The 12,225-nt window shown below is 34.3% G+C and overlaps 1 protein-coding gene across 1 annotated transcript; it reads right to left on the bottom strand.

The window, feature by feature from the left end:
* Positions 1-2,799: 2,799 nt before the first annotated feature.
* On the bottom strand, positions 2,800-12,225 carry Fis1 (fission 1 protein). The gene is made up of 4 exons (XM_069842068.1): positions 12,068-12,225; positions 10,379-10,588; positions 9,907-10,012; positions 2,800-3,653 (listed from the first exon to the last, which is right to left on the bottom strand). Exons 1-4 carry the CDS (start codon positions 12,110-12,112, stop codon positions 3,565-3,567), a joined length of 450 nt encoding a protein of 149 aa, XP_069698169.1. The 5' UTR covers positions 12,113-12,225; the 3' UTR covers positions 2,800-3,564.

Raw genomic sequence — 12,225 nt, 5'->3', positions numbered from 1 at the left:
TTACCGGATATTGAAATATTTTGTGCTAGAATAAGAGAATTATTTACAAGAAGCCATGTCTGAACGAGTCTCAATTGTGACCTAATTAATCAGTTTCCGAAGGAAGAGAATCGTCAAGTGAATCTGCTATACAAGAATGTAATAGTAACAAGGTACGGTACGTGACAGGCCCTACATTTTTTTAATATATAAAAATCAACCTCTCATCAATCAAGTCTTGACCTCCTCTAGTTTCAAACCCACGGTCTGCCACTGCAAATACACTGCTAAAATTTAGTTATGTTCCCAAGCCTCCAAAGAGAGCAAAAACAATATCAATCCTGTAATCCATAAAGGAGGACAATCTAGTGATATAAGAGAATGGTGACCCATCACAATCTTTCCCGCTATAAGGAGAAATTATAAATTTTGTCCAGGATTCCAAATTACGAAATTTCATTCTGTTGAGTCAATATCAACGTGGTTTTAAACCATTACCAGGAGCACATAACAATCAATGCCTTCAATGAGCAAAAAGTTGTAAAAGAGATGGCTGCATTGCATTTCTAGAGAAGTTCAATTCAGTCGGACACAAGCAGGTCAAAAGAGCCCTCAAAAAAACTGCCATCCCGAAGAATTTGTACATATCATACAATGTTTACTATCGGATAACATAATTCAAGTCGAATCAGAAATTAGGCCTATAGCCTAGTTATTGTAAACAGTGTTGCAATTTATAGAACCAAAGTTGGCTTTATTCGACATATAAATCTAGCTACTACGCTACATAAACAAATATCTTGGATACATAAACAAAACAAAACAGGAGAATCGATCATTATGTATATGGTCGATTTAACTATAAAACTCATTAAAAAATTTATCGGTAATTTTGGTGCATGTAACTACTATAATCGTATATTTTCTTATAAATAAATCAAAATCAAGAACATATTAGGCTCTCTTCCTTCACACGAACATGATCTCCAATCATATCAAATTGATTTCTTCAGATAATACGTGGTGTTACAGCCCATGAAGGGCCTAGATCGACCAGCCTGCTGTTGGCCTCACGTCCACATGTCGAAGCAGAGGTGGACGATCATCCAACCAGAATGAAGGTATTGTGTGATTAGTAATATGATCCCCCTAGCCATTATAGTTGGCTTTCGCAACCTATTGTAGCTCTCTAAGTGCATTACGATGCTGGGTGGGCACCGGTCCCAAACACTGACCGAAATTTCATGAGAAAATTTCTTCCCCCATGTGGACTCAAACCAGCACGCATTCCATAATGCGAGTCCTAGACAGGATGCCTTAGACCACGATGATCAACTGACTTAACATTTTCCTAAATTGCCTAAAATCTAATTTTAAATCTACAGTTTTGTGACTAGTCCTAAAAGGCTACAATGTTTAAAAGAAGAATTTTGCCCATTCCGTGAACTGGGACCTAACATCAACGTTTTTGAACTAAGTAAGTTACAGGTTCAATTTTCAGGACAATATTGTAGTTCTGAAACTGTGGAGATGTTAATAAATTAAGCACATCACCTCTAAAATACAAAAATAAACAACAAATTAAAAAAAAATGAAAAATACTCAATTTCACTGAAATGTGACATCACTGAACAAACTAAATCAGTTCCAAATGCATTCAGATTAACTTTGGTGTGAAAGCTAATTTTTGTTATCGCAGTAAAAAATTTATGTAAACTATAAACTATACAGAGTGGCCTACTTAACTCTTTCACCTCTCACGATGGAAGAGTAATGGAACGGAGAAAAATTCTCTCCGGCGCCGGGATTTGAACCCGGGTTTTCAGCTCTACGTGCTGATGCTTTATCCACTAAGCCACACCGGATACAACCCCGACGCCGAACAGAATCGTCTCTGATTGAGTTCCAACTCTTGGGTCCCCTCTAGTGGCTGCCCTTTGCACTACGTCATAGATGTCTATGAACATAGGACCGAAGTCCACACATGTGCTCAGGTGCACTCGTTATGAGTGACTAGTTTGTCATCGTATGATGACGCAGAATATCTGCATGGAAATATCATATGTACTTCGGTACATTGAAATAATATCTTTCACCTCTGGTAAAGTGTGAAATATTTCAAAGATACACAAACCGACAATTACAAGTTAAATTACATCGAAGGAACATCTGATACATGTAATGTATTTTTTGTACATAAAATAATTTTCAAGATATCAGAGCCAACTTTTTTTTTTTTTTTTTTTTAATGGGAACCAACTATGTTTTGTGTTGCAAATGTTGCATTAGCTCCGACTAATAATTGACTACTTTACTGGCTGTATATAGATTGATGAAATTAATATAAATGTGCAATGACAAGTTAGTCATGCTCAGTATTTTCTGATGAGAGTATATACCTAGATCATATATACCCAGATTGCTCAGCCTTATAGGCTTTGACGGTAACAACTTTTGTCAGGTTTACTATGCTGCCATCTAGTTGTTACATAAGGAGTCACGTCATAAATCGCATTTGAATTGCATTAGCGACTGTACTGCCATTTCGTGTTCGTTTACGGCGGACAGGTGGCAATCCTGGCGGTTGTTCTCTTCTAAGTGCTACCGATTTTAACATAGGGATGGGCTATCTGTTATATAATATGATCTAGGGTATATATGTAATGCAAAGCTGAGATGTGTAAATGCTCCCCAGAAAACTCTTTCTTTTTACGAGTTTCAAGGAAGGAAGAGTGGAGTTTTGATATCAATAAATATTTCTCCAGTTTTAAGAAATGTGTTCCCAAAATCTGATGCCGACATAACTCCTTTTGCAACAAGTAACAAATAACATATTTATATTTCATATTAAACAGTGCCGATCCTTATATACAGTAAAATTACAGGCAAGATGAACCACAGGAATACAAAATATTGTGTATCCAGTGGTTAGACCAGAAAAATATACTTCAATGCAACTTATATAAAATATATATACACTTTTATGTAACTACTTCAAATGTCTTTCTGGAATGTCTCTATATCTTTACATCTATTGCACAAATCACGGGAAATTTTAAAATCTGGATTATGTTTTTCAACATTAAAAATAGTTTAAAGCGTCTGAATAAATATTTTCTGTGGCATTTCAAAATATGAATTAAATAAGCATTATTGGTGAAAAAATTTGAATATGCAACTATTTTTTTTTTTTTTCAATAATTTAAGATGTAAGTCAAATCTTACAAAAGCAATAATCATACAGTTTTAAGACATAACAGGAATCACTAGAAATCTATCACAGAAAGAACATATGGTACAATAACTGATGTATGCGGCTGCACTATAAAGATCAAAGCAAAAATCAACAAGCACACAATTCAATTACCTTACAGTTCACAATACACCTAAACACTCATCACTTGTAACCAACAACATCAGTTGAGATGAGGTAGTCCCAGCTACAGATGATATGTAAGGCTGGGGCACCCACCACATAGTCTTCGTGGAACTTGACAATAAAAGAACTTATGAAACACAAATACTACTTGTCATCAAGAAAGAATCCCAATATCAGTGACGAAAGCTCACTGCTGAAGTACGTCATCATTTTTTCGACAAGGCTAATCCCAGTCCAACCAAACCACCAACAGCCAAAACCACACCACCTGCCATTGCCATGCCTAGAAGGCCCTCTGAAATAGACAAAAAAATATATATAAATATAATTACACTGTAATTATTTCCATTATGTATTTATTTATTTATTCTGGTAGAGTTAATGTCATGAGGCCTTCTCTTCCACACTACCAGAAGTGAAATACACAATGAAACAATGACAAAAATATTAATATTAATAGTCATACTTAAATATAAAAATCATTTTCATGCACATTAACAAGCTTACATATAATGAAATATTGATTAAACATAACACATAATTAAATGATTTACAATTCATATCCTCATCCTACTTTATGATAGGCCTAAATGACAATTTATACAAACAGACGGAATAACCATGTCATCCAATAATTATCTCAATTTATATCATACACTGTAGATTAAAATCCTTGATACATTTTATTGACTAATTAAGGTAAGGTAAGGTAAGGGGTAAGGGTATCCCCGTAACATGCCATGAAGACACTTGGGGGGCATGGAGGTAGAGCCCCATGCTTTCCATGACCTCGGCACTAGAATGAGGTGGTGTGGTTGGCACCACGCTCTGACCGCCTTTTACCCCCAGGAAAGACCCGGTACTCAATTTTATAGGAGGCTGAGTGAACCTCGGGGACATTCTGAAAGTTTGGCAACGAGAAAAAAAATCCTGTCACCAACTGGGATCGAACCCCGGACCTTCCAGTCCATAGCCAGCTGCTCTACCAACAGTGTTTTAAAAGCATGATGAAGAAATATGTTGCTGTGACTGTACTGAGGGTCAAGAAAGAAATTTCACCCTCTCCTGGAAAAACCCTCCAGTCAGCACTGGAGTAAGTTTTATTTACCGGTACTTTCCTTTGTATGAAAGAATTTTAACAACACTCAAAAGTCTCCCTGTCACTGTCTTCCTGTAAAATTTAGCCATCCATTGAATTCTATGGAGTGTGCTGAGTTTGATAATGCAAAGTAGAAATCTCTGTCTATAAGTGAAAAATATTGTATTAGTATTGCTTCTAGCTGTGTATCAAGCTCTGTAGTTACTTCAATCATATAGAAAATGTTACCAGTACAAACACACGACAAGCAATCAAAGATATTTTTCATAAGAAATTAGTCTTATTTGCATTTTAACTAATACACAATAAAATATGTTTCCCATGAAATGATACCTAAATTGTTTTCCCCATCTACAGCACTGACCTGCTTACAACACTCTAAGGCCACAGCTCCTTGAGCATAGTAATGGAGTTATACTGTATTTAATTACTGGCAAATAAAAATTATTAATGTATTAATATTAATTAAAAATATAAAATTACTTAGTCACACATTAAAAAGAGTTAAGATTTTAAAAAAAGGTAGTTCAAGAGACACTGATGAAGACGTAACATCATGTCGAAATGGGCCTTTTTTTTTTTTTAACACTTTTTAACGTGTGACTAAGTAATTTTATGTTTTTAACAAACAAAGTGTTAACATGAACTATAATCAATGATAATATCAATCATATCGCATTTCATTTTATTTCAGCCAAAATTAGAATGCTGATATTTACCTCACAATAACACTCCACAACAACTATACAATTTGGACATCTTCCTCAAATTAACCATATAAGTTTCTATACACGGAACATGTCATAAAAAATTGAATTTATTCTACAAAACCTTTAATATCTCTTCATTTAAAGTTAAGCCGTCAACCTAACAATAGCGGCCGGTGATCAAAATCCTCGGTAAGGCCAGATGCAACTAGTTTAAGTGCCTCCGATAGGAAATGTTTGTTTATGATATTAATTATTATTGTTATTATTACTGTATTATTATTATTATTATTGTTATTTTTATTATTATTACTATTATTAGTCTATTCTTATTACTATCAATGAAAAATAATAATTTCACTCACCAAATAAGCTGTTATACTCTGGGTTTCAGTGATTGTTTCAGTGTGGTGAAGTATCCCATATTGTGTGTTGAAATTCCCCTTTCTTTCTTTTCTTTTTATTTTTTTCCTTTGACAGCAACAAACAAGGCCAAGAGAAGTTTATTTTGCATCACATTACCACATAACCATTTATGTTGCCCATACCAGGATGCAATAGAAACTCGCGTTTTAAGATTATGTGTCAGAAAAATTATCAGCAATGTCGTAGGTATCTCAGTAGTCTCTCTCTTTATTTAAAACTTCCTTTCTTTTAGTGTTATTTCTTCTCGAAAAAGGATATTCTAACAATGAATTAACTGCACCAGCATTATTTCTCTCATTTGTTTCTGTTTATATTTTCCCAAAATATATAACAACATTGGCCCAGATTCACTACTGTACTACGAAGTACAATAGTAGAACACCCTCGCTTATGTCATAAACTGAGACATAAGGGGAGAGAATCTCGAGTGGGTTTCTGCCTGCCAAAGAGCTGGAATTTTGTTATTTATGGCCTAGTTAGGAAGACAAGTCACCACTGCTATTCCCACCCCACTCTACCCTTGAGGCCGGCCCATGGATGGAAGGAGTGAAACCTGACCAGGCCAGCCGAATTGTGCCTCAGCTACAACGTTTTAAGCGTGAACTCAAAGCCCGCGAAAGGACATGAAATGCATTAAGCCAGACCCGGCACGAACGATTCTGGCCTCAGGAACAAATTTTACTGCAAAACAGGTCTATATACATCAAAGTTTTCTTCTACAGCGATATATGCTTCATTCAAATAACTAATGCATTATATAAAAACACAAAATTTGATTTCAGTTAAGCCAAGTGACTGAGGCCCGGCCTCACCTGCCTCAGTCAATCAGCCGCCGCTGCAACCTAACAATATAGGCTATATACTTAAATTGATCTAATAATATACCCATTCAATTTCAAATTTTTCTTAATATGATTTCAGTCACAATGTTATGATCTATTATCTTTAACAAACGCGTATTTCGACAATAAATTTTGATTCTAGCCTATTTAGTTTAATTACTTAACTTTATCACTTCTATCCTAGATTGAAAATTATCGTTGGTCATAGTGTACGTTCAAGTTCATGTCGTCAATTAACATCAAAAGACAACCTAATACAGAAACATTATCATCTGTTGTAAATGTCATCTATAACAACTTTGTTGAATTAAGGTTTCAAGGTACAATCTCAACACATACATTATGGTGTATATACATCTTTTGGACACAGAAAAGGCGTGTAATAACTGGATAATAAGAATATGGACACAAGCAAATTAGATAAATATAGATTAAAGAGTGTACGCATCTCTTCACATAGTATTTTACATGAATTTTTCAGATTTATATATAGTGAAGACCTGCAATTTTATACATATATATGCATTGTAATCACACGTTTGTGTTTTTAACTAATTGACAATAAGGGTACATTTACACAAGAAAAGAAATATTGATGTCCCCAAACCATGTTGATTTTAATAAGTTTTATATTTATCAATGTATACTGTATTTTTGATCATAGAGGCACATGTCTTATTTAGGCATGATATTGCAGCATAAAAAAGTTGTATCTGATGATGTTGGCATGACCGACGAAAACGTTAATACAGTATTAAATTATGTAATATAAGGACTTGTACCTTACACATATAGAAAGTAAAGTCATTGTCTGAAAATAAATCTTTGTATTCTATAAAAATCGGCTAATGCTCACAAATCAAATTCCATGAAAAACTATGTAATTCTTAATTTTTAATTTAAAATGATTAACAGTTCGGCAATCCCTGACATGACGAGGTAAGGAGTTCCATAGATGACAAACCGACACAGTGAAAGAGAATGAACAGAAAGAGGTATGATGACGAGGCGTGGGCAAGGCCTGAGGTTGATTCCATAATGTCGTAAGATATTCAAAGCGAGTTCCGAGATATTTTGGAGTAGAAGTGAATAATATTGTAAACAGAACAAATACAGACATAACACTCACTGGCATTCAATAGCTGGCAAGTCACCATTGTCATCGTCGTCGTCATAGTAGCAGGTTTAACAATATCACCCATTTTATTTCATCAAAAAATACAGCCCCCACAATTTATAAAAATACGATCCCTACAATTTATGAGATATTCACAGCAATTAAAATTTTAGTGGAGAGAACGTCTCCATTATTGCAGATCAGACAAGATTCGATCATAAAATGAATAAGGAGAAAAGGGAAATAAGAAGGGAGAGAGAAAGGCATGGACGCATACACAACCCCCCCCCCCCATTATAGTCTCTCGGTTAAGTTAAACTGTAGTGGAATACAATAGGTATTACTGCTAGAAAAGAATAACAACAATTGTTGCTATTTGGTTATATTATTACTGTGAAAATGACCAATGCTCGTGGAAAATCTTCAAAGCAACAAACATCTTTCTTCTTTAGTGGCAGAATATTATAAAAACCTGTACAGAACCAATACTGTCTACTTAATTCAGTATGCTTGTCAGACTTAACCTCAAATCGTTTCTTAATACTTGTTATTAACAATATATTCGTAAACTCAATGTAATTTAACTAAACTATGCACGACCATTTGTGACTTAGTTTCATACAGAATCAGCTGACTAATGAATTAATATTAGTAAGTATGTGTTTCTAAGAGATATGTAGAATGTTTATGAAACAATTTAGTCAAATAATAAGATTATTTTTATAAGTAGGCCTATAATAATATTAATACTGTTAGTGTGTTTATGAAAGAGGCCCCAATATTTAACAGTAAATCTTACCAGACTGTAATCTAATGCGAGTGTAGTCAAGAGCACCAATGTCCCAGGGAAATTAGCAATTTGGTGAAATTTGGTCTTGGTACAGTAGCAGAGAGTCATGTGGCAATGTGATCAGAGAAACTATCACTTCTGCCACACACAATACAATGAAGTAAATACAGTAAATTTACGAAGATCTCCAAAATCTCCCATAATTTCTAACATACCTACTACCAGAGACAAAAAAGAGTAGAGCAACCAGTAACTGATGGCGAGAATGAATATAATTATTTCTGAAATAAAAAGCAAATCTTTATCTTTTCAAATAATCTTTAAATTCAAAACCTAAAACACACTTGTTTTTGTACTTTTTCACCCTTTTGTTGCATGTTGTATCAGAGTTTCAATTCTTCGAAACAAGGTTAGGACTCAGCTTCGAAAGTTTATTTTAAAACTCATATTCATTGTATATTTAAAAGTGGTGCACTCTATTTCGAAAAATTCTTAACTGCTGTCGTCTAAAGCTAGCAATTCCCCATCGAAATGTGTTGAGTTCTGCAGAAACACGCAAGTTAAAGAGTTTGCATGTATTCCATCTCCAACACCTTATTTTTATTAAGCAATGAGCCATCGGTGCAGATATGGAGCCATTCTTATGGGTATAAAGTAAGGATAGTTTTCGGTGCAGGTAATTTCAGCTGCTCCAGTAGTCCTTCAGATTTCTTTATGTTGTTATCTAATGCCGGGCTTTGGCAACGAAGCCATTAGTGTTCTTGCTCTCCAATATTTCTCTGTGGTGGATCCATCAGGTAGAACTTCACAGGTTATGAGATGATCTTCAGTCATTTCTTCGTCTCTGTTGCATAGAGGGCAATTTGGATTTCTTTATGTTGAATGTTGCAATTTACTTAAATTACTACAGATGCAAGATTTCACTAAGATTCCATCTTCAAATCTGATGTAAACAATCTTAAAATACCGAAGAATAAATAAGCATACAAGTCTTTCATTTTTAATTTTTAATTATATATATTTTTTTAGATAAGTTTCCAAATGTTGATTCTGTAAACCTGACACATTAACTTCCTCAAATCTAGTTATGCAATATAGCAGGTAAATGCATATCAAATTCCGAACAAAAAAGTTCATTTTTCTTTCCTTTGTTATTGATAAACTTCAAGTATGATAACAGAAAATTAATGTTTTCTTCAATACTGTGTGCCATAATTTTGCAACTTTTTGTAACTTCAAGATACAACAAATTGCACTGTAAATTTAAAATTCAGTTTTCTATCTCTCTATCTCTTGTATGCCAAAGCCAATACAGCCAGCCAGCGAAAGATTGGAAAACTTCGATATGCAACACAAGAAACTGTAGGCCTAACTTCAAAAACATCTTTTCCTTTTTTATCTCTGACATTCCCCACTCTTAACCCACGTGATCATAATATTGGTAAATGACCAATGAAACTTCTACAAGATCCTGAATGCTTGTTTAATACTCGTACATTTTAACAATATTGAAACTGGTTTCATATCCTACAGATATTACAATATCTTATCAACTTCTAATACAAACCTTTCTTCATCCTCTTCTTTATTAGAGTTTCCAAGTTTTGAACTTGCTGATTTCCTGGTTCAATCTGCAGGAATGCTCTGACAAACTGCAATGCTTTTGTGTATTCCTGTAATAATGTTAGATACATTATATAGATAAATAAATAAATAAATGGAATTGACAAAAAGGTTATTTTCAAAGGTAGGCCTAATTCTGTACAAAAGTACTACCAAAGGAAGGTGCTAGCAATGACTCCCTTCATCAAAGACACTACAGGACAGAGTGGGAGCCAGAGGATGTTGGGTGGGGAAGTGACATCTAGTAGAGATGATTGAAATAGTTCACAGATGACATTACTGTCTCTCCCCTATTCCAGTCTCGCTCCTTGATGTTAGAAAAAGGGATGAAAGAATAGGATCATCCCTTTGAAAATGCAGAAAAAATTAATTAAGCTACACATTTATTTATTTTAGGGACACATAAATACACATACCTTTATTCTGGCATTTCCTATTGCCAAATAATATAGGTAGTCTCGTCTTCCCTCTGCACTGCCATTCTGATATAGTTCCTCGAGAAGGATTATGCCTTTCCTAATGTCTGCTGAATATTTACTTCGAACCAAGCACCAAGCATATTCAAACTGTGCCTTCTGAGTCACCTGCCTTTTATTTAGTTGCTCATGATAAACTCGTTCATATTTCTGCAATAATTATATTTATTATTAATATCATATTTTTTTTCAAACATCAATTTGACTGGGGCTACCTCTGTGCTAGTTTTACCAAAATTTCATAGGTTATTTGGGTATTCTTTAGATCATTTCCCACTACTGCAGGTATGCCGTTTTTGCACACCACTGTATATAATCAATGTCGCCAACATAAGAAAAAAACTCGTCAAAAGTAATGCTAATATGTAATAATACTCTAAATACTAATTCGGTAAGAAACGTTGGTTAATACAACGGAAGTTAGGTTCAGTTTTTTTTAGGTTTTTATAGTTTTATAAATTCAACGATTTTCACTTCCGAAATCACCGGAACTACCTCAGTGCTAATTTCACCAAACAATTAGCACACTCATGCACAGGTGCCGCCATCTTGCAACTGCTGCTACTTTGTTTCGCTTGTGCGCACATCGCTAATACTGCCACTAAGCAGTGATAATGCAGGTGTCTCGTTAAATAAAATGCAGGTTGGTACTTCAATTTGCAAATTATTTTGGCCAACTGACTCTCCCTTATATTTACACATTTCTTTTTCTTATTAAAAACCGCCGTTGAATTTGGAATTGCCTGTTATTTGGTGCCGAATACAAGAGATTCAACTGTAGGCTACTATAGAATTTTTCTCTAATTTATTAAAATGGCCAAAATATTCCATTGCTACCAGTTCCCCTACAGTACTCACTAATAAAACGCACTTGACACCTTGTAAAATAACACAGAAGCAGCAGATATTAAGTTTTCTCTGTTTTTCTATTAAAAGTTTACGGTAATTTTATTAATAAGTTCACATGTTCTTTATTTGCAATGCACATTTTAAATAAACCTTTTATCCTGAGGGTGTGATATCATAATGAATGCTGAAGATCACTAAATTCTCAACCTACTTTTTAAATAAATCCCGTATGTTAAAAAAATCGCTCATTTTAGTATTTTAAGATATAAATTGTCAGTGAGGAATCCGTATACTGAAATCTTCCCAAATCGTGAAAATACTAAATATTACAAAAATTGAAGAACTTGAGTCAACATAGTGACAAGCCATACTTCAGTTCTACAAGAAAAGGATAAACTTTAAAACCATAACAGCTGAGTACTTAATAAACCTGATATTTAAATTGAAGCTTAAGAGTAATGTGATAAATTTTGTTCCAGAGAATTACTCTGATTATTGTAAAATGTTCATAGCGAAATTATGTTCAAAATGTGGATTAATATCGTGCCCCAAGCCCTTCAATTGCATTTCTCAGATCATACGTAGGCCTACAAAGTTTAGGTTACATCACCCAATCACCATTTAATTTCATCATATGACATCACACTTCTGGAAATTTCACTGCTCATAACCCGCTTGAAACCATTCACATTAAGTGGCCGTATTAATAACATTAGAATAACTGACAATAACATATTCCTACACATTTTTCTTTTCACAAAAGTTTTACTTATCCTATACCTTCAAATCGTCAGATGACACAACCTCGTCCAGCACGTCTTCCATGATTGCATTTGCCAACGTTTTCTCTTTCTGACTTGCAATCTTATCGTGTAATTAAACAAAGTATTCGAAACGGGACTGTCAAGGTGGCTGTGGTTCGTATGAAGTGTCACCAG

This window comes from Periplaneta americana, chromosome 12 (genome assembly GCF_040183065.1).
Source record: "Periplaneta americana isolate PAMFEO1 chromosome 12, P.americana_PAMFEO1_priV1, whole genome shotgun sequence".
NCBI classification, from domain to species: domain Eukaryota; kingdom Metazoa; phylum Arthropoda; class Insecta; order Blattodea; family Blattidae; genus Periplaneta; species Periplaneta americana.
This window is presented reverse-complemented; position numbering and strand designations above follow the sequence as displayed.